The 22,517-nt window shown below is 43.8% G+C and overlaps 1 protein-coding gene across 3 annotated transcripts in view; it reads right to left on the bottom strand.

Moving 5' to 3' along the window:
- Positions 1-22,517, bottom strand: part of cntnap3 (contactin associated protein family member 3) — a 193,204-nt gene that overhangs the window by 112,496 nt on the left and 58,191 nt on the right. For all 3 annotated transcript variants that reach the window (XM_042326590.1, XM_042326591.1, XM_024430942.2), the window contains exons 4-5: positions 21,657-21,804; positions 7,179-7,388 (exon numbers count right to left, since the gene is read on the bottom strand). In XM_042326590.1, the coding sequence (XP_042182524.1) occupies positions 7,179-7,388; positions 21,657-21,804 (358 nt within the window). The remainder of the gene's footprint in view (positions 1-7,178; positions 7,389-21,656; positions 21,805-22,517) is intronic.

Below are 22,517 nucleotides of genomic sequence, written 5' to 3'. Positions count from 1 at the left end.
TCCTTTTAAAATGAGTCTGCAATATACCCAGGTAAGACGTTTTAGGTTGAGGTTATTATAGGAATTATAAGACTATTTCTCTCTATACCATTTGAATTTCATATAACTTTGACTATTGGATGTTCTTATAGGCACTTTAGTATTGCCAGTGTAACGTATAGCTTCCGTCCCTCTCCTCGCCCCTACCTGGGCTCGAACCAGGAACACATTGACAACAGCCACCCTCAAAGTGTCGTTACCCATCGCTCCACAAAAGCCGCAGCCCTTGCAGAGCAACAACTCCAAGTCTCAGAGCGAGTGACGTTTGAAACGCTATTAGCGCACAACCCGCTAACTAGCTAGCCATTTCACATCGGTTACACCAGCCTAATATCGGGAGTTGATAGGCTTGAAGTCATAAACAGCACAATGTTCGAAGCATTGTGAAGAGCTGCTGGCAAACACACGAAAGTGCTGTTTGAATGAATGCTTATGAGCCTGCTGCTGCCTACCACCGCTCAATCAGACTGCTCTATCAAATATCAAATCAGACTTAATTATAACATAATAGCACACAGAAATACGAGCCTCAGGTCATTAATATGGTCAAATCTGGAAACTATCATTTAGAAAATAAATTGTTTATTCTTTCAGTGAAATACGGAACCGTTCCGTATTTTATCTAACGGGTGGCATTCATAAGTTTAAATATTCCTGTTACATTGCACAACCTTCAATGTTATATCATAATTACGTAAAATTCTGGCAAATTAGTTCGCAATGAGCCAGGCGGCCCAAACTGTTGCATATATCCTGACTCTGCGTGATATGAACGCAAGAGAAGTGACACAATTTCCCTAGTTTAATATTGCCTGCTAACGTGAATTTATTTTAACTAAATATGCAGGTTTAAAAATGTATACTTCTGTGTATTGATTTTAAGAAAGGCAAGACATTGATGTTTATGGTTATGTACATTCGTGCAACGATTGTGCTTTTTTCGCAAATGCGCTTTTGTTAAATCATCCCCCTTTTGGCGAAGTTGGCTGTCTTTGTAAGGAAGAAATAGTCTTCACAGTTCGCAATGAGCCAGGTGGCCCAAACTGCTGCATATACCCTGACTATGTTGCACAGAACACAAGAGAAGTGAAACAATTTCCCTAGTTAAAAGAAATTCATGTTAGCAGGCAATATTAACTAAATATGCAGGTTTAAAAATATATGTTTGTGTATTAATTTTAAGAAAGATGTTGATGTTTATGGTTAGGTACACATTGGTGCAACGACAGTGCTTTTTTCGCTAATGCGCTTGTTAAATCACCCGTTTGGCGAAGTAGGCTATGATTTAATGATAAATGAACAGGCATCGATTATATGCAACGTAGGACAAGCTAGATAAACTAGTAATATCATCAACCATGTGTAGTTAACTAGTGATTATGTTAAGATTGATTGTTTTTTATAAGATACGTTTAATGCTAGCCAGCACCTTACCTTGGCTCCTTGCTGCAGTCGCATAACAGGTAGTCAGCCTGCCGTGGAGGCAGTCTCCTCGTGGAGTGCAATATAATCAGCTATGATCAGTGTCCAAAAATGCTGATTACCGATTGTTATGAAAACTTGAAATCGGCCCTAATTAATCTGCCATTCCGATTAGTCGGTCGACCTCCAATCCTGACTGGTTGCATCACTGCCTGATATGGCAACTGCTCGGCCTCCGACCGCAAGGCACTACAGAGGGTAGTGCGTACAGCCCAGTACATCACTGGGGCCAAGCTTCCTGCCATCCAGGACCTCTTTACCATGTCAGAGGAAGGCCCTAAAACTGACACTTGCCAAACTAGTCTGTTCTCGCATGGCAAGTGGTACCAGAGCACCAAGTCTAGGTCCAAGAGGCTTCTAAACAGCTTCTACCCCCAATCCATAAGACTACTGAACATCTAATCAAATGGCTACCCAGACTACTTGGGTTAACTGCCTGTTCAGGGACAGAACGACAGATGTTGTACCTTGTCAGCGCGGGAACCTTTTGGTTACTAGTCCAATGCTCTAACCACTAGGCTACCCTGCCGCTTCATCTATTTGCATACAATAAATATTACAGTTGACAGTTAAGAATTGGAGTGAAATATGAGCCAATGGTTCACAATATAAACAGGCATTTTGATTAATGTAAACTACAGAGGGAATGGCATGGTTTTGGATACCGGAAATACATCTTGGCAATCCATTTATTTCATTCATTTCCACATACAGGCAGCAAAGTTGCTGCAAACAGCTTGTGTCGGTCTGTCTGCTCCTTGGAGGGTGAACAGCCTATGTTTTTCAATGTGAGCACTGCAGCCATATTGATTGCACAGGCTTGGCTCATGAAAAGCCTTGGACCAAAGCTTTGTTGTGACTGTGTGTACATACAGTATGGCTGTGCATGTACATATACTGTATTTGCGTGTTTGGATAGATGTATGGGCAATAATGGTGTATGTGGAAGAATGGTATTGTGGTTTTCCTCAACAATAGGTGTATAGGTTATGTGTGGAGAATTCAATATTTATCCATTTTCACAACAAAGCCATATGTATTTGTTTGTGTGCGTACTTGTTGCTTACGTATGCGTGTGAGTTTGTGAGCATGCACATGCATACATGTTTGAATGTAACTGACAGAGCAGATACAGGGGGTGGCATTTGCATAGTGCTATAGCAGTTCTCCATGTTCTCTATAGAGGATTCCTGCCAGAGCTTGTATAGTCACAGCTTTAAAGTACAGTGTGCCCCTATAGCAACGTAAATCTGTTCTTTCCCCAATCCTCAGAGAAGCAGAGGAAGAATGGCCTGCCACCCCTCCCTCCCTCACACAGCCATTACAAGACCCTGCCACCCTCCCTCACTCTCCCTCACACAGCCGTGATAAGGCCCTCTTACAAATGGAACTCACTGATTACCTCAAAGAGGAAGACCAGGATTGCGTCCCAAATAGCACCCTATTCTCTATATACTATATTCTACTACTTGGTCTAAATAAGTGCACTACATAAGGGAATAGGGTGCCATCTAGGATGCACCAAGGAGAATAGCGTTTAATTTAAGGCTAGCCATCACAGTAACACAAACTGCGCAGAGAAAGCTTCTTGACAGGGGAATGACAAGAGTTACAAGGCAATAGTAAACTGCAGAGAGGTCAATCCCCCCAGATAACCATCTCTGTCTACTCTACATTGTTATGGTCATATTGTGACATCCATCAACGTTGAAGGTACGAGAGGTACAGTATGCTGGTTACTGTTGCTTTCCAGGCACTTTTACTATCCTGTATAGAGGACTCAATGTCAATGCTGTCCTGTATTGGGACTGTTTCTTATCAGGATTTGACTTGATTATTGAGTAAATGGCTGCTTAATTATAGCTTCAGGTCTAATACACAGTCAGAGAGGTACTGACCTAAATTATGCAGATAATTCAACCTTGCATTAAAACTGAGGAAGAGTCACACTAATTCAATAGACACAACATTACATTCATGTGAGAGAGAAGAGAAAGACTGAGTGAAAGAGACAGACAGAGCTTACATTGGTAAATTACAGCATGAAAGAAATTGGAAAGGGAGGGGGAAGGGGAGAGGGGGAAGGAGAGAGGGGGGAAGAGGGGGAAGGAGAGAGAGGATAGATGTAAAAAATAAGAAAAAAACAGATAAATAATATACGCTATTTAGCAGACACTTTTATCCAAAGTGACTTACAATCAAGCATGCATACATTTTATGTATGGGCCTTTTTGGGAATTGAACCCACTATCCTTCTGTTGCAAGGGCTATGCTCTACCAACTGAGCTACAGATGATAAATAACAAGGTAACCAACTGAAATCCATTTTACCTCATTTCTACCAGCATATGTGCACCTAAAGAAAAAACTCTGGACAACCTTCACTCACACAAAGCTCTCTGTTGCCCTTTATTTGGCAAATCTGACCATAACTCTATTCTCCTGATTCCTTCTTCCAAGCAAAAACTCAAACAGGAAGTACCAGTGACACAATCAATTTGGAAGTGGTCAGATGACGCGGATGCTAAGCTACATGACTGTTTCGTTACCACAGACTGGAATATGTTCCAAGATTAATCCAATGGCATTGAGGAGTTTAACACATCAGTCAAAGGCTTCATTAATAAGTGCATCGATGACGTCTTCCCCACAGTGACGCTACGTACATATCCAACCAGAATCCATGGATTACAGGCAACATCTGCACTGAGTTAAAAGCTAGAGCTGCTGCTTTCAAGGAGCGGGACACCAATCCGGACATTTATAAGAAATCCCGCTATGCCCTCCAACAAACCATCAAACATGAAAAGCATCAATACAGGACTAAAATCGAATCCTACTACACCGGCTCTGATGCTTGCCGGATGTGGCAGGGCTTGCAAACTATCATGGATTACAAAGGGAAACCCAGCTGAAAGCCTACAAGACAACTTAAAGCCTACCAGACAACTTAAATACCTTCTACGCTCGCTTCGAGACAAGCAACACTGAACCATGCGTGACAGCACCAGCTGTTCCGGACAACAGTATGATCACGCTCTCCATTGCAGATGTGAGTAAAACCTTTAAACAGCTTAACATTCATAAGACCGCAGAGCCAGACAGGTTACCAGGATGCGTACTCAAAACATGCGTTGACCAGCTGGCAAGTGTCTTCAATGACATTTTCAATCCTTCCCTGACCCAGTCTGTAATACCTACAAGTTTCAAGCAAACCACCATAGTCCCTATGCCCAAGATAACCAAGGTAACCTGTCTAAATGACTACTGCCCCATAGCACTCACATCTGTAGCCATGAAATGCTTCAAACGGCTGGTCATATCTGAGATCAACACCATGATCCCAGAAACCCTGCACCCACTCCAATTTGCATACTGCCCCAACAGGTCCACAGATGAAGCAATCTCAATCGCACTCCACACTGCCCTTTCCCACCTGGACAAAAGGAACACCTAGGTGAGAATGATGTTCATTGACTACAGCTCAGCGTTCAAAACCATAGTGCTCTCCATGCTCATCATTAAGCTAAGGACCCTGGAACAATTCGCTCTGCAACTGGATCCTGGACTTCTTGACGGGCTCCCCCCAGGTGTTGAGGTTATGCAACAACACATCCACCATGCTGACCCACAACATGGGAGCACCTCAGGGGTGTGTGCTCTGTCCCCTCCTGTACTCCCTGTTCACCCACGACTGTGTTGACGCCACACACTCACACTCTGATGCTACTTTGTTAATTAATTATCCTGATTGCCTAGTTACTTTTACCACTACAGTACCTACATGTACATACTTTATTACCTCAATGACCTCAACTACCTGGTACCCCTGCAAATTGACTCTGTACTGGTACCCCTTGTATATAGCCTCATTATTGTTTTTATTGTGTTAATATTTACTTTTTTATTTGTCAAATATTTTTCTTACTATTTAACTCTGCATTGTTGGGAATGGGCTTGTAAGTTAGCATTTCACAGTAAAGTCTACACCTGTTGTATTCGGCGCATGTGACCAACAACATTTGATTTTGATTTGAAGAGGGAAAGAGAAATAAAGAGGCAGAGGGAAGGAGAGAAAGGGTGATGTAAAATACGGAGAGAGGGAGAGCGTCCCGACAAACGCTTTGATTGAGGCAGAGCCACAGTTCTTTTGTCAGCGCCAGTCCATATCAAGATAAACAGAATGACATAATCTCTCGTCCATCATAACAACGGATGGTTTTCCTTTTCTCCCTCTGAGCTTTCCTTTAAAAATGACAGCACTAACGATGGTTTACTGTCGGCTAGTTGACTATCAGCGTCATTCAATCACATTGTGTAGAAGAGAACAACTATTGCAGGAAAAACTGGAGCTGCTGTTGAGGAAATTCAGTCTATTGGAGAGTTCTAGCCAGAGCCATGCATGTGGCATGGCTCTAAGTTAGACAGAAATGGCAGTGCCTAGACTCTAGGCCCTAGAGGGAAAACCTAACCTGCCTAGCGAATTGCCTATAAGCGTTATGATTGGAATTTCTATACATGTAGAAACCCCAGTTCTTGCCATCAATGGAAAAACCTGGTTAAATATATAAATGTTAAATAAAAAATGGATTTAAACTCTCATAAACTGAGTTTTTGAAATATGCAGAAGATGATCAGACAAGGAGACCGGTCTATCCAGGTTCATCACTACTTCAACCAAAAACTAAATGTTTAAACCAGGCCACTCAAATAGTTTGTGTACTCACAAGTTACAACCCTCTTCAGTATGACCTTACTCATCATGTAGTGTAAAATGTTATACTGTAGCCTATGGCCGTTTGGATTGATTAAGTGCAGCAGACAATTTTGATCCCTTCAACTAGTTTGATAAACTATGATTGTTTTTTGCCTTTTATTCTGTTTTGGCACAGGTCCAGTCTGTCACCTGCTGTTTTAATTTCCTCTTCTTATTATGTTGACAATCCCGTTATTCCAGTGACAAATTGTGGGGTTTTCATTTTATTCAACTAATAATGAATAGCAGAGCATCCCACAGTAAAGACCCTTTATTGGGTTTTGGATTGGATAACCTAAGTAACCGACTACAGTATACAGCAAACTGCAGATTGCAGCAATAAGGTATCCTTAAATCATTCAGTAGTTGCAGAATTTATTATGGTCCTAAGTTATCGTAAGTGTCTCAATAATTATGTGTAGGTCTGCTGTGTATTAGACATGTTTAGTGTGCTGATAGTACAGTGTATGTGTGTGTGTGTGTGTTTGGGTGTGGGTGTGCTGATAGTGCTTAGTGGATATCTACTGTACTAACCTCCCTGTGAAGATAGAGAGGTGTCTCTCTCTCAACCCTAGTGGTATGCAACAGACAGATGGTCCTGCTAAGAGGTGCACCATATGTTGATGCCTTGGACAGTCTGACAAGCTGAGAACATAACACCACCTGAAGTTTAGCCCCACTTATGCCTGGTAAACATGAAACTTTCTTTCCCTGTCTGCTATGCATCGTAGTAAGTATAGTAGTTGATGTAACATACTATGGTAGGCTATTCCCCTAAAACACTGGGTCAGCTCCAAACACATTCTATACTGTGAAAACTATTTATCATAAAAAAAGTATAGTGAACGTCGTAAAGGACATACGAGATAAATGGATTTGATTGTACTAGAGGCCACTGTACCTTTTCTGAGATGGAGTAAAAGTTTTCCTTTGTGTAACTCCAGCGTGATGGTGTGATCATCTTGTCCCTCTGTGTGTATCAAGGTCCCAGAGTTCTGCAGGGTTTTGAACTTCAGAGAGATGGTGTCTTTGGCTGTTTGACTTGATGTTGGGTTAGGGCTGAATCTGTAGAGCAAGCAGCTGCTGCCGTCAAACCTTGCCACGTCAGACTCTGCAAACAACACATTTACAAGTAAAGATTATACAGTAGAGTATAGTAGTACTGTACAACACATTCACAAGTAAAGATTGTACAGTAGAGTATAGTAGTACTGTACAACAAACACATTCACAAGTAAAGATTGTACAGTAGAGTATAGTAGTACTGTACAACAAACACATTCACAAGTAAAGATTATACTGCAGAGTATAGTAGTACAACCAACACATTTACAAGTAAAGATTATACAGTAGAGTATGGTAGTACAATCCAACACTGCAAACTTTACATTTAATTGTTTATATTTTAGCAGACGCTCTTATCTAGAGCAACTTACAGTATTGGGTCCATACATTTTCATAGTGGTCCCCCTTAGGACTCAAACCCACAACCCTGGCATTGCAAGCACCATTCTCTACCAACTGAGCTATAAGGGACTACATTACAAACCTGTGATAGTAGAAGTTAAAATCACAACCCTCATCTTCAGCAGGAAAACAAATGCAGACATTCTATTCAGAAACCCAGTGGGAAACACTTGTTGATATAACATCAGCTGTAATGCTGGTTGTAATGAGCCAATTTCAACCAGATTTGACCACTGGGATACTGAAGAGAATAGTAGAGACGTTATTCACACTCAGTGGCAGCCATTCATTGCGTTCAGTGTTTTTATTAGCAATTAGATGTGCATTATAGGCTCCAGTGTGTGCTGGTTGAGTGAGATTTAGAGCCAAAGCTAATTTCTCCTTACTTAACTGCCTCTAATGAGGCAGGGTAGCCTTGGTCCGTCACACATCAAACCACTTCAATCACTAGATCAGTCTTTTTCATGATTATGATTGAAGAGCTGTGGTTAAAGACTAAATAAGACTTTAATGTGAGAGTACTGACCATTTATCTTATGCTTTTACCTTATTGATATTGTTTGCAATGCATTGTAAGTTGAATATGACATACTTAAACATATGTCATTTTGGGATTACAGGCCTATTTCCCTGGCATTTACTTTCACGGTTACAAATTACATTGTTAAATGGTCATTACAGAATAATAATACCTATAGCACAGGTAGCAGTCACTGAGGGTTAAAACATAAACCCTTCAGAATGCTGTTCCATAGCCAAAAGCCAGTTAAATAAGTATAAACAAACCGTGGGCAATAATCGTTTTAAGAGTAAAACTGTCTGCTCTTATGTATAATCATTCAAAACACAATATACAATATCAAAACACATACACTCTGTCCTCGCTTATCCACAATTTAATACATCTCCTCCCAATAGTGCTGCATACAAAAAGAACACAAAACTATTCATATATTTGTTTCATATACATCATAAATCACCGCTCTACAATGGAGGACTGATTAAAAAACAAACAATCCAGGGACAGGTTGTTGGACTGAGGGAGAAACAGAGCCACAGTGTGAGACATAACAGATATGGATGTCTGTGTGAGACATGCTCGCTGTAAACAGAAATGACAACAGTGATGAAAAAGAAAATAAATGGGTCTTTTGCATATTGTTTGTTGGCTCATCCACAGAAAAGAGCATGCAGTTAGTACACGTACAGTCCTTCCCTAGCATTGTTTAATACTGGACATATGCAACAAAGTCAATACAACCAGATTACAGTATTCTCATTGTAATAATGCAAAGATGGAAAACTTTGATGTGGGTGGGGACCATGAAAAATCTGAACTCATCATGAGGGGCCGCTGTGGCTGATGAGGGGCCACAGTCAGAGCCGGCCCTAGCCTTTTAGGGGCCCTAAGTATTTTTTGGGTTTGTTTCAGAGTTTAATTCCTGCTAATCTGCACATTTTGCTATTGGGCATAGAGAAAATGTTGCAGTTTTAAAATAAGTTTGGTGCAATTCTACACATTTTGCCATGGGGCAGAGAGAAGATTTTGCACTTGTCTAACTAATGTCATGCAATTTAAAAAAAAAACATTCAAAGGGGCAGAAAGAAAATTGTGCAGTTTTACAGCTAATGTTCTGCAATTCCACACATTTTACCATAGGGTGGAGAGAAAGGTTTCCAGTTTTTAATATGATATCTGAGTGAAAGAGTCTAACAAAATAATGTACACACACACAATATTCGGAAAGTATTCAGAACCTTATTACAGCCTTATTCTAAAATGCATAAAAGTGTTTGTTTTCGTCATCAATCTACATACAATACCCCATAATGAAAAACAGGTTTAGAATTTCTGCAAATGAAAAAAAGAATAACAATGAAATAAATCACATTGTTGAATCAATTTTGGCAGCGATTACAGCCTCAAGTCTTCTTGGGTATGACGCTATAAGCTTGGCACACCTGTATTTGGGGGAGGTTCTCCCATTCTTCTCTGCAGATCCTCTCAAACTCTGTCAGGTTGGATAGGGAGCGTCCCTGCACAGTTATTTTCAGGTCTCTTCAGAGATGTTCGATCGGGTTCAAGTCCAGACTCTAGCTGGGCCACTCAAGGATATTCAGAGACTTGTTTCGAAGCCACTCCTGCGTTGCCTTGGCTTTGCTTAGGGTCATTTTTCTGTTGGAAATTGAACCTTCGCCCCAGTCTGAGGTCCAGAGCGCTCTGGAGCAGGTTATCATCAAGGGTATCTTTACTTTGCTGTGTTCATCTTTCCCTCAATCCTGACTAGTCTCCACATCATGATGCTGCCACCACCGTGCTACAGCGCAGGGACGATGCCAGGTTTCCTCCAGACTTGGCATTCAGGGCAAATCTTGTTTCCCATTATCTGAGAGTCCTTTAGGTGCCTATTGGCAAACTCCAAGTAGGCTGTAATGTACCTTTTACTGAGAAGTGGCTTCTATCTGGCCACTCTACAATAAAGGCCTGATTGGTGGAGTGCTGCAGAGATGGTTATCCTTCTGGAAGTTTCTCTCGTCTCCACAGGGGAACTCTGGAGCTCTGTCAACCCTGATGCCTTCCATTTCCCCAGATTGCTCAGTTTGGATTAGCGGACAGCTCTAGGAAGAGTCTTGGTGGTTCTAAACTTTTTCCATTTAAGAATGATGGAGGTCACTGTGTTCTTGGGGACCTTAAATGCTGCAGAAATGTTTTGGTACCCTTCCCCAGATCTGTGGTTAGACACAATCCTGTTTCGGAGCTATATGGACAGTTCCTTCATCCTCATGGTTTGGTTTTTGCTCTGACATTCACTGTCAACTGTGGGACCTTAGGTGTGTCCCTTTCCAAATAATGTCCAATCAATTGAATTTACCACAGGTGGACTCCACAATCAAGTTGTAGAAACATCTGAAGGATTATCAATGGAAACAGGATGCACCTTAGCTCAATTTTCGAGTCTCATAGTGTACAAAAGGCTGTGAAGTATTTGTAGATAATCATATCAGAGCTGTAGCTACGCCAGGCTGTTACGGACAGCAGCTTCTCTTCTCCACTTGAGCAGAGAACCCTTTTCATCATTTATGTACGGGACTAGAGTTTTTTGTTATTAGTGATTATACCTAGCCAAATCCTCTGTTGATGGAGCGGCTAAACACCCCTACACATCTCGTATCATGTCTGTTAGGTCTGGGTAAGATGGGGCCACAGTGTCTCGGATGGGGCCACAGTGTCTCCTGACCCCTCCTGTCTCAGCCTCCAGTATTTATGCTGCAGTAGTTTATGTGTCGGGGGGCTGGGGTCAGTTTGTTATATCTGGAGTACTTCTCCTGTCCTATTCGGTGTCCTGTGTGAATCTAAGTGTGCGTTCTCTAATTCTCTCCTTCTCTCTTTCTTTCTCTCTCTCGGAGGACCTGAGCCCTAGGACCTGAGCTCCAGGACTACCTGACATGATGACTCCTTGCTGTCCCCAGTCCACCTGGCCATGCTGCTGTTCCAGTTTCAACTGACCTGAGCCCTAGGACCATGCCCCAGGACTACCTGACATGATGACTCCTTGCTGTCCCCAGTCCACCTGGCCATGCTGCTGCTCCAGTTTCAACTTCCACCTGACTGTGCTGCTGCTCCAGTTTCAACTGTTCTGCCTTATTATTATTCGACCATGCTGGTCATTTATGAACATTTGAACATCTTGGCCATGTTCTGTTATAATCTCCACCCGGCACAGCCAGAAGAGGACTGGCCACCCCACATAGCCTGGTTCCTCTCTAGGTTTCTTCCTAGGTTTTGGCCTTTCTAGGGAGTTTTTCCTAGCCACCGTGCTTCTACACCTGCATTGCTTGCTGTTTGGGGTTTTAGGCTGGGTTTCTGTACAGCACTTTGAGATATCAGCTGATGTACGAAGGGCTATATAAATAAATTTGATTTGATTTGATTTGATTTGTAGGTAATCATTTCAATAATGTTAGTTCGTCATATCAGAGCTGGAGCTCCGCCCACCAGTGAAGTGGAGCAGAGCATACTGTGTTATCTCCAGCTCAGAGAAGGTCAGCTCGTGAGTAGTCAAGTGAGAGAAAGTTCCAGCCATCCTTGTGTTTTCCCACCAGTTAGCTTTCATTGTGTTAGCCATGTTAGTACATATTTCATATCTTGTCTGAAGATGCACTCTGTGAAGATAATGTCATATTTATGGTTATGCTAATTAGTAGTTTCAACTGCGAGCTAGCAATTGTGAGCTGGCTACCTCTGTTTTGGTTATTATATCATTAACCCTATATTGGTATAGGATAATGTCCCCCAGTGCATTGCCATATCTCGGACTGGCCAATAAAAATAAAAGATTAGGATGGGCAAAAGAACACAGAAACTGGACAGAGATATGGCTTTTTCTTTGCAACTCTGACTAGAAGGCCAGCATCCGTAGTCGCCTCTTCACTGTTGACGTTGAGACTGGTGTTTTGCGGGTACTATTTAATGAAGCTGCCAGTTGAGGACCTCTGAGGCATCTGTTTCTCAAACTAGACACTTTAATGTACTTGTCCTGTTGCTCAGTTGTGCACTGGGGCCTCCCACTCCTCTTTCTATTCTGGTTAGAGCCGGTTTGAGCTGTTCTGTGAAGGGAGTGGTACACCGCATTGTACGAGATCTTCAGTTTCTTTGCAATTTCTCGCATGGAATAGCTTTCATTTCTCAGAACAAGAATAGACTGATGAGTTTCAGAAGAAAGTACTTTGTTTCAGGCATTTTCAATCAAATCCACAAATGCTGATGCTCCAGATACTCAACTAGTCTAAAGAAGGCCAGTTTTTATTGCTTATTTAATCAGAACAACAATATCCAGCTCAAAAAGTACTACCCCGGCTCCAACGCTCGTCGGATGTGGCAGGGCTTGCAAACTATTACAGACTACAAAGGGAAGCACAGGTGAGACCTGCTAAGTGACACAAGCCAACCAGACAAGCTAAATTACTTATATGCTTGCTTCGAGGCAAGTAACACAAACATGCATGAGAGCATCAGCTGTTCCGGAAGACTGTGTGATCAAGCTCTCCACAGCCGATGTGAGTAAGACCTTTAAAAAGGTCAACATTCACAAGGCCGCAGGGCCAGACGGATTACCAGGACGTGCACTATGAGCATGCGCTGACCAACTGGCAAGTGTCTTCAATTACACTTTCAACATGTCTGTAATTCCAACATGTTTCAAGCAGACAACCATAGTCCATATGCCCAAGAACACTAAGGTAATCTGCCTAAATGACTACCGACCCGTGCACTCATGTCTGCAGCCATGAAGTGCTTTGAAAGGTTGGCCATGGATCACATCAACACCATTATCCAGAACCCTAGACCCACTCCAATTTGCATACCGCCTACTCAGATCTACAGATGATGCAATCTCTATTGCACTCCACACTGCCCTTTCCCACCTGGACAAAAGGAACACCTATGTGAGACTACTATTCATTGACTACAGCTCAGCGTTCAACACCATACTGCCCTCAAAGCTTATCACTAAGCTAAGGACCCTGGGACTAAACACCTCCCTCTGCAGCTGGATCCTGGACCTCCTGACGGGCCGCCCCCAGGTGGTAAGGGTAGGTAACAACACATCCCCCACTCTGATCCTCAACACGGTGGTCACTCAGAGGTGCGGGCTCCGTCCCCTCCTGTACTCCCTGTTCACTCATGACTGCACGGCCAGGCATGAATCCAATACCATCATTAAGTTTGCCAACGACACAACAGTGGTAGGCCTGATCACAGACAACGACGAGACATTCTACAGGGAGAACATCAGAGACTGGCCGTGTGGTGCCAGGACAACAAACACTCCCTCAATGTGATCAAAACAATTGAGATGATTGTGGACTACAGGAAAAGGAGGACTGAGCACATCCCCATTCTCATTGACTGGGCGGTAGTGGAGCAGGTTGAGAGCTTCAAGTTCCTTGGTGTCCACAGCACACCAAGATATTCGTGACGAGGGCACGACAAAACCTATTCCCCCTCAGGAGACTGAAAATATTTTGCATGGGTCCTCAGATCCTCAAAAGTCTCTTCAACTGCACCATCGAGAGCATCACTGCCTGGTATGGCAACTGCTCGGCCTCCGATCGCAAGGAACTACAGAGGGTAGTGTGTATGGCCCAGTACATCACTGGGGCCAAGCTTCCTGCCATCCCGGACCTCTAAACTCAAATTAAAGAGTGAAATCCAGGCTTCTCCAACTCCTCCCAACAAGCCAATATGTTATGTCGAGGTCTTTAGAGGAAGGCCCTAGAAATTGTCTAAGAAAAACTGTTCTCTCTGATACCGTATGGCAAGTGGTACCGGAGCGCCAAGTCTAGGTCCAAGAAGCTTCTAAACAGCTTCTATCCCCAAGCCATTAGACTCCTCAACATCTAATCAAATGTCTTCCAAGGACAATTTGCATTGCCCCCCCTTTACACCGCTGCTACTCTTTTATTATTATTATTATCTATGCATAGTCACTTTAATAACTCTAGCTACATATATATATTACCTCAATTACCTTGACTAACCGGTGCCCCCAAACACTGAATCTGTACCGGTGCCACCTGTTTATAGCATCGCTATTGTTATTTTACTGCTGCTCTTTAACCTTTTTGGGACAGTGGGCAGCATTTTCGCTTTTGGATGAATAGCGTGCCCAGAGTGAACTGCCTCCTACTCTGTCCCAGATGCTAATATATGCATATTATTAGTAGTATTGGCTAGAAAACACTCCAAAGTTTCAAAAACTGTTTGAAAGATGTCTGTGAGTATAACAGAACTCATATGGCAGACGAAAACCTGAGACAAATCCACCAGGAAGTGGGAACTCTGAGGTTTGTAGTTTTTCAAAGCTTGGCCTACCGAATACACAGTGTCTAAGGAGTCAAGTTGCACTTCCTACAGCTTCCACTAGATGTCAACCGTCTTTAGAAACTTGTTTGAGGATTCTACTATAAAGGAGGGGCTCATGAGACCTGTTTGAATCAATGGTCTGGCAGAGTGCCTTGGTCTCATGACGCGCGGTCACGAGAGAGTTAGCTCTCGTTCCAGTGCTTTTCAGTCATTTATTGTCGAACTGGGATTCCTGGGAGTGCCTTCTGATGAAGATCATCAAAGGTAAGTGAATATTTATAGTGTTATTTCTAACTTCTGTTGACTCCAACATAGCGGATATATCTCTGGCTGGATTGGGCTCTGAGCGCCGTTCTCAGATTATGCTTTTTCTGTAAAGTTTTTTTGAAATCGGACACAGCGGTTGCATTAAGGAGAAGTCTGTCTTTAATTATGTGAATAACACTTGTATCTTTTATCAATTTGATCAATGTTATGAGTATTTCTTCAAAATCACAGGATGTTTTGGAATCAAAACATTACTGCACGTAACGCGCCAATGTAAACTAAGATTTTTGGATATAAATATGCACATTATCGAACAAAACATACATGTATTGTGTAACATGATGTCCTATGAGGGTCATCTGATGAAGATCATCAAAGGTTAGTGATTAATTTTGTCGATATTTCTGCTTTTTGTGTCTATCTTTGCATGGAAAAATGGCTGTGTGTTTTTTTGACTTGCGGTGATCTAACAATCATATGTTGTGCTTTCGCTGTAAAGCATTTTTTTAATCGGACACGATGGGTAGATTAACTAGAAGTTTCTTTCATTTGCTGTATTGGATTTGTTAATGCGTGAAAGTGACATATTTAATGTAAAAAAATATTTGAATTATAAATGAAATAATTTCAACAATTTTGTGAGAAATTACTTGTGTCATGCACAAAGTAGATGCAAAAGTATAGTTTGCCGAGTTTTTTCAGCGGAATGTTGTCTGGTTAGGGGTTCCGTCTACATCTGTTGTACCGCAAGTGATAAATAAAATTATTTATTCTCAAATTAGTGCAGTCACAGTCACGTTGTATTGCACTATATGGTCCTGTATACAGTGGGGAGAACAAGTATTTGATACACTGCCGATTTTGCAGGTTTTCCTACTTACAAAGCATGTAGAGGTCTGTAATATTTATCATAGGTACACTTCAACTGTGAGAGGCAGAATCTAAAACAAAAATCCAGAAAATCACATTGTATGATTTTTAAGTAATTAATTTGCATTTTATTGCATGACATAAGTATTTGGTACAGTAGAAAAGCAGAACTTAATATTTGGTACAGAAACGTTTGTTTGCAATTACAAGGATCATACATTTCCTGTAGTTCTTGACCAGGTTTGCACACACTGCAGCAGGGATTTTGGCCCACTCCTCCATACAGACCTTCTCCAGATCCTTCAGGTTTCGGGGCTGTCGCTGGGCAATACGGACTTTCAGCTCCCTCCAAAGAGTTTCTATTGGGTTCAGGTCTGGAGACTGGCTAGGCCACTCCAGGACCTTGAGATGCTTCTTACGGAGCCACTCCTTAGTTGCCCTGGCTGTGTGTTTCGGGTCGTTGTCATGCTGGAAGACCCAGCCACGACCCATCTTCAATGCTCTTACTGAGGGAAGGTGGTTGTTGGCCAAGATCTCGCGATACATGGCCCCATCCATCCTCCCCTCAATACGGTGCAGTCGTCCTGTCCCCTTTGCAGAAAAGCATCCCCAAAGAATGATGTTTCCACCTCCATGCTTCACGGTTGGGATGGTGTTCTTGGGGTTGTACTCATCCTTCTTTTTCCTCCAAACACGGCAAGTGGAGTTTAGACCAAAAAGCTAAATTTTTGTCTCATCATACCACATGACCTCTGGATCATACAGATGGTCATTGGCAAACTTCAGATGGGCCTGGACATGCGCTGGCTTGAGCAGGGGGACCTTGCATGCGCTGCAGGATTTTAATCCATGACGGCGTAGTGTGTTACTAATGGTTTGACCAGGTCCTGCCGTGTAGTTCTGGGCTGATCCCTCACCTTCCTCATGATCATTGATGCCCCACTAGGTGAGATCTTGCATGGAGCCCCAGACCGAGGGTGATTGACCGTCATCTTGAACCTCTTCCATTTTCTAATAATTGCGCCAACAGTTTTTACCTTCTCACCAAGCTGCTTGCCTATTGTCCTGTAGCCCATCCCAGCCTTGTGCAGGTCTACAATTTTATCCCTGATGTCCTTACACAGCTCACTGGTCTTGGCCATTGTGGAGAGGTTGGAGTCTGTTTGATTGAGTGTATGGACAGGTGTCTTTTATACAGGTAACGAGTTCAAACAGGTGCAGTTAATACAGGTAATGAGTGGAGAACAGGAGGGCTTCTTAAAGAAAAACTAACAGGTCTGTGAGAGGCGGAAGTCTTACTGGTTGATAGGTGATCAAATACTTACGTCATGCAAATTCATTACTTAAAAATCATACAATGTGATTTTCTGTATTTTTGTTTTAGATTCCGTCTCTCACAGTTGAAGTGTACCTATGATAAAAATTACAGACCTGTTCATGCTTTGTAAGTAGGAAAACCTGCAAAATCGGCAGTGTATCAAATACTTGTTCTCCCCACTGTAGCATTACGTCATCATAGTCATGTTATATCCATGCATATTGTTTATAAGAGATGTGAATTGGAAATTGTAGTCTGTCATTCACTAATGTATCTTTACGAATCTCTGTACTTGCAGATCACACACACACACTTTGGTTGAAGCAAGTTGCCTAACCACTAAGTGCCTTAGTCCATCCACACTACATAAACTGTGCGGTGCTGTTCCGTGCCTGTGGATCTTCAGCGTTATTAAACCACCACAAGTGGAATCCTACCTGTTTGTCATCTGTGCCCTTACCAGCACATGGGAGCAAACACATCAAGTAAAACCTAAAGAATACAGTCTACCACAAATCCTCACCTACACATAGCAACGGGTCTGAATACTTAAGAAAATAAGGTATTTCTGTTTTTTATTTTTAGATATTTGCAAAAATTGTCACGCCCTGATCTGTGTCACCTGTCCTTGTGATTGTCTCCACTCCCTCCAGGTTCCGATTATTTTCCCCAGTGTAATGAACCCGGTGATTCCTGTCTCTCTGTGCCAGTTCGTCTTGTCTTTTTCAAGTCAACCAGTCTGTTTTTCCCATGCTCCTGCTTTGCTATTCTCGCATTTGCTAGTCCTCCCGGTTTGACCATTGCCTGTTTTCTGGACTCCGTACCCGCCTGCCTGCCTGACCAGTCTGCCTGCCCTGACCTCGAGCCTGCCTGCCACTCTGTACCTCCTGATCTGGTTTTGACCTTTTGTCTGTTCATGACCATTCTCTTGCCTACCTTTTTGGAACTAATAAATATAAAATACTCAAACCATCTTCCTCCCGTGTCTGCATCTGGGTCTGGCCCTGAGCCCTTATAGTACGAACTGGCCACGACAGACCCAGCAGACCTGGACCAGCTCCGCCACGCTGTCTCCCTGCAGGGAGCCACGACTGGGAGGCATGAGGAGCTACTTCAGGAAGGGCTTCGTTCCCTGACGGAATGCTACGACCAGGGGTTTAAGGCTATAATGGAGCAAATCAGGGAGTTAGCTCATAGGCAAGCTTCCACCTCTGAGAACCCCAAACCACCCAGTAACTTTTTCTCTATGAGTGCTGAGTTTGTACAGCCTACTTCGGCTCCCCGCAAACCCCGCTTACCTCCTCCGGAGCCTTACTTTGGGGATCCTGGTACCTGCCGGGGTTCTCATTCTCAATGCTCCCTTATTTTTGAGCTACAGTCATCTTCGTTCCCTTCGGACCAATCTAAGATAGCATATATTATTACATTAATGTCGCGAAGGGCGCTCTCCTGGGCGATGGCTGTTTGGGAGCAACAATCCGTCATTTGTCATCATCTGGAGGATTTCATGGCAGAGGTGAGGAAGGTGTTCAATTCTCCGGTATCCGGGAGAGAGGTGGCCCCTAAACGTCTTGAATTACATCAAGATTCCCATCGTGTGGCAGACTACGCTGTTGATTTTTGCACATTGGCCCGAGAGTGCCTGGAATCCTGAGTCCCTTTTTCGATACCTTCCTTCACGGACTATCTGAGGTGATAAAGGATGAGCTAGCTGCTCGGGAATTGCCGGTGGACTTTGATTCCCTCATTGCCCTCACCATTAGAATTGATGGGCGGCTAAGGGAATGCAGTAGTGAGAGGAGGTCTGGCCTGGGTCACACTCGTTCATCCACAGTGGCTCGCTCATCGTCGAAGGTATCTGGAAGTCCTCAAAGGATATTTTTCAGAGAGGATCTGAAGCCACCCGAGCCTCCTCGAGAATCATCAATGACGAGTGAGTCTGACACACCAGAACCTAGGCAACTGGGAAAGACTAGGTTATCACCTAGGGAACATTCCCGCAGGCTAAGCTCCAATTGCTGTCTGTATTGTGGAGCTGTAGGACATTATATAGCCACCTGCCCAGTTAAGAGACCAGACACCTTAGTAGGTACAAGCACACAGTTCCCAGTAAAAGTCCCATTACCCATACTCATTTTTCTGTGAGCTTGCTGTGGGCAGACCAGTATAAGTCTCTCCGGGTGCTTATTGACTCTGGGGCAGATTAGGGTTTTATGGACGCTACCCTGGTATCAGAACTGGGTATCAATACTCAACTCCTCTCTGTTCCCATGGATGCCAGGGCACTGGATCGGTCGCGCCATTGGTAGAGTCACCCACAGCAGAATTCCCCTAAATATGCGGGTATCTGGAAACCACAGTGAGTCAATTCAGCTCCTCCTCATTGAGTCTCCCCACATACCTGTTGTTTTAGTTTTTTCTTGGCTCCAAAAACACAACCCAGATATTGACTGGACTACGGGTTCCATTCTGTTGGGTTGGAGCGCATTTTGCCATTCAAAGGCGGCGCAGCCATCCCCGAAACATCTGTCTCCAAGATTAAGTACGGCGTCGGATCTCTCTGCCGTGCCCGGAGAGTATCATGACATCCTGGAGGTTTTCAGCGAAGCTCGTGCTACCTCCCTTCCTCCACATCATCCCTATGATTGTGCTATTGACCTCCTTCTGGGCACCACACCACCTAGAGGCCAGCTCTATTCCCTGTCCGGATCTGAGACTAAGGCCATGGAGGAGTACATTGAGGACTCACTGGCTGTTGGGAGCATTCGTCCTTCTGCCTATCCTGCCGCCGCAGGATTCTTCTTTGTGGGGAAAAAGGACAAGACCCTGCATCCATGTAAAGATTACCAGGGTCTCAACAATATATATATATACTTTTAAATCGGTACCCTCTACCACTCCTCTCCTCAGCTTTTGAACCTCTCCAGGGAAGTGTGAGTTCCACCGCTCCACTATCTCCTTTCTAGGATACATTATACCTGAGGGGAATGTACAGATGGATCCAGAGAAGGTGAGGGTGGTGGTGGATTGGTCACAGCCCACGTCCAGGGTGCAGCTCCAATGGTTACTGGGTTTTGCTCATTTCTATCGCAGTTTCATTCGGGGCCACAGCAACCTGGCGGCTCCCCTCTATCGAGCAAATCAAGATATGGAGACGGCACTCCGGTGTCTTGTTACCAGTAACCCCACCACCTGGAGTTGGCAACTGGTCTGGGTGGAATATGCCAGGAACACTCTCCCCTGCTCGGCTACTGGACTATCCCCCTTCGAATGCTCCATAGGGTATCAGCCCCCGCTCTTTCCAGAGCAAGAAGTGGAGGTCAACATACATTCAGCAGAGATGTTCGTCCGCCGCAATCGGTGTACCTGGAGAAGAGCTCGGGCAGTTCTTCTCAAGACTACCTCCAGGTATCGTTGACAAGCGGAACACCACCGGACTCTGGCTCCTCGCTATTGGGTCAGGCAGAGGGTATGTTGTCCACTCGGGACCTACCCCTCCGGGTAGAATCCCGTAAACTTTCCCCCCATTTCATTGGTCCTTTCCCCATTTCTAGAGTCATTAGTCCCACTTCTGTCCATATGTTGTTGCCCCGTACCCTCTGTGTTCACCCTACTTTTCATGTTTCCAGGATTAAGCCCTTGTCTCACAGTCCTCTGTCTTCTGTTTCTAGGCCCATCCTTCCCCGCCGGGTATTCGATGGCCAGCCAGCGTATACGGTGAGACGCATCCTGAGGGTTCGACCACAGGGCAGGGGTTTCCAGTACCTGGTTGACTGGGAGGGTTATGGCCCGGAGGAGAGGTGCTTGGTTCCTGCTAAAGACATCCTTGACCCAGTTTTCATCGCCAATTTTCACCGCCGGTACCTCGGTCAGCCAGGTATGCGCCCAGGTAGGACACCAAGTGGTGCCCCTAGGGGGGGTTACTGTCACGCCCTGATCTGTGTCACCTGTCCTTGTGATTGTCTCCACCCCCTCCAGGTTCCGATTATATTCCCCAGTGTAATTAACCCGGTGATTCCTGTCTCTCTGTGCCAGTTCGTCTTGTCTTTTTCAAGTCAACCAGCACGTTTTTCCCGTGCTCCTGCTTTGCTATTCTCTCTTTTGCTAGTCCTCCCGGTTTTGACACTTGCCTGTTTTCTGGACTCCATACCCGCCTGCCTGCCCTGACCTCGAGCTTGCCTGCCACTCTATACCTCCTGGACTCTGATCCGGTTTTGACCCTTGGCCTGTCCACGACCATTCTCTTGCCTACCCTTTTTGGAACTTATACATATCAAATACTCAAACCATCTGCCTCCCGTGTCTGCATCTGGGTCTGGCCCTGAGCCCTCAAACATTTCTAAAAATCACTTTTCCCTTTTGTCATTATGGGGCATTGTGTGTAGATTGATAGTTTTTTTTTCTTAATTCAATCAATTTTAGAATAAGGCTGTAACGTAACAAAATGTGGAAAAAATCAAGGGGTCTAAATACTGAATGCATTATATATACTGTATATAGGGGGGAAATTGATCTGGGGGACTTTAGGGAGTTGCCCATATCTGTTTAGAGGTAATGATGTCCTGTCAAACTCCACTGGTTGTACTTACTGTAAGGGCATCCATAGGCTTCCAGTCTCAGACCTATCCTCCCGTTGGGGTTCCAATCTAGAGGAAGTAACCGCAGGAACCTGGCGAAGACTGGCTGCTGCAGTTTAAACTGCACCACACTGTCTGCATTACTGTTCCCTGTGAACGCCTGGAACACACAGAGGGGACAGTATAATTATCTGCCTGATTTACACATTATACTCACATTATTTGGATGTTACACATCATTGGAGTCTACCTAGATGCGAACTCCTCATAATAATGCTTGGAACGGAGCAAATGGAATGGCATCAAAAACACATGGAAACCATTTGTTTGATGTATTTGATATCATTCCCCCAATTCCGGTCCAGCCATTACCACGAGCCCGTCCATCCCAATTAAGAGGTCACCAACCTCCTGTGCTGCACATCTATTAGCCATATATACTCCTATATCCTCCACACACTCCTTCCGTGGCCTACAACTGCTCTTATATGCTAGTAAAACTAAATGCATGCTCTTCAACCGATTGCAGCCCGCAGCTGCCAGCCCGCCTAGCATCACTACTCTGGACGGTTCTGACTTAGAATATGTGGACAACTACAAATACCTAGGTGTCTGGTTAGACTGTAAACTCTCCTTCCAGACTCACATTAAGCATCTCCAATCCAAAATTAAATCTAGAATTGGCTTCCTATTTCACAACAAAGCATCCTTCACTCATGCTGCCAAACATACCCTCATAAAACTGACTATCCTACCGATCCTTGACTTTGGCGATGTCATTTACAAAATAGCCTCCAACACTCTACTCAGCAAATTGGATGTAGTCTATCACAGTGCCATCCGTTTTGTCAACAAAGCCACATATACTACCCA

Source organism: Oncorhynchus tshawytscha, linkage group LG09 (assembly GCF_018296145.1).
Source record: "Oncorhynchus tshawytscha isolate Ot180627B linkage group LG09, Otsh_v2.0, whole genome shotgun sequence".
Taxonomy (NCBI): domain Eukaryota; kingdom Metazoa; phylum Chordata; class Actinopteri; order Salmoniformes; family Salmonidae; genus Oncorhynchus; species Oncorhynchus tshawytscha.
This window is presented reverse-complemented; position numbering and strand designations above follow the sequence as displayed.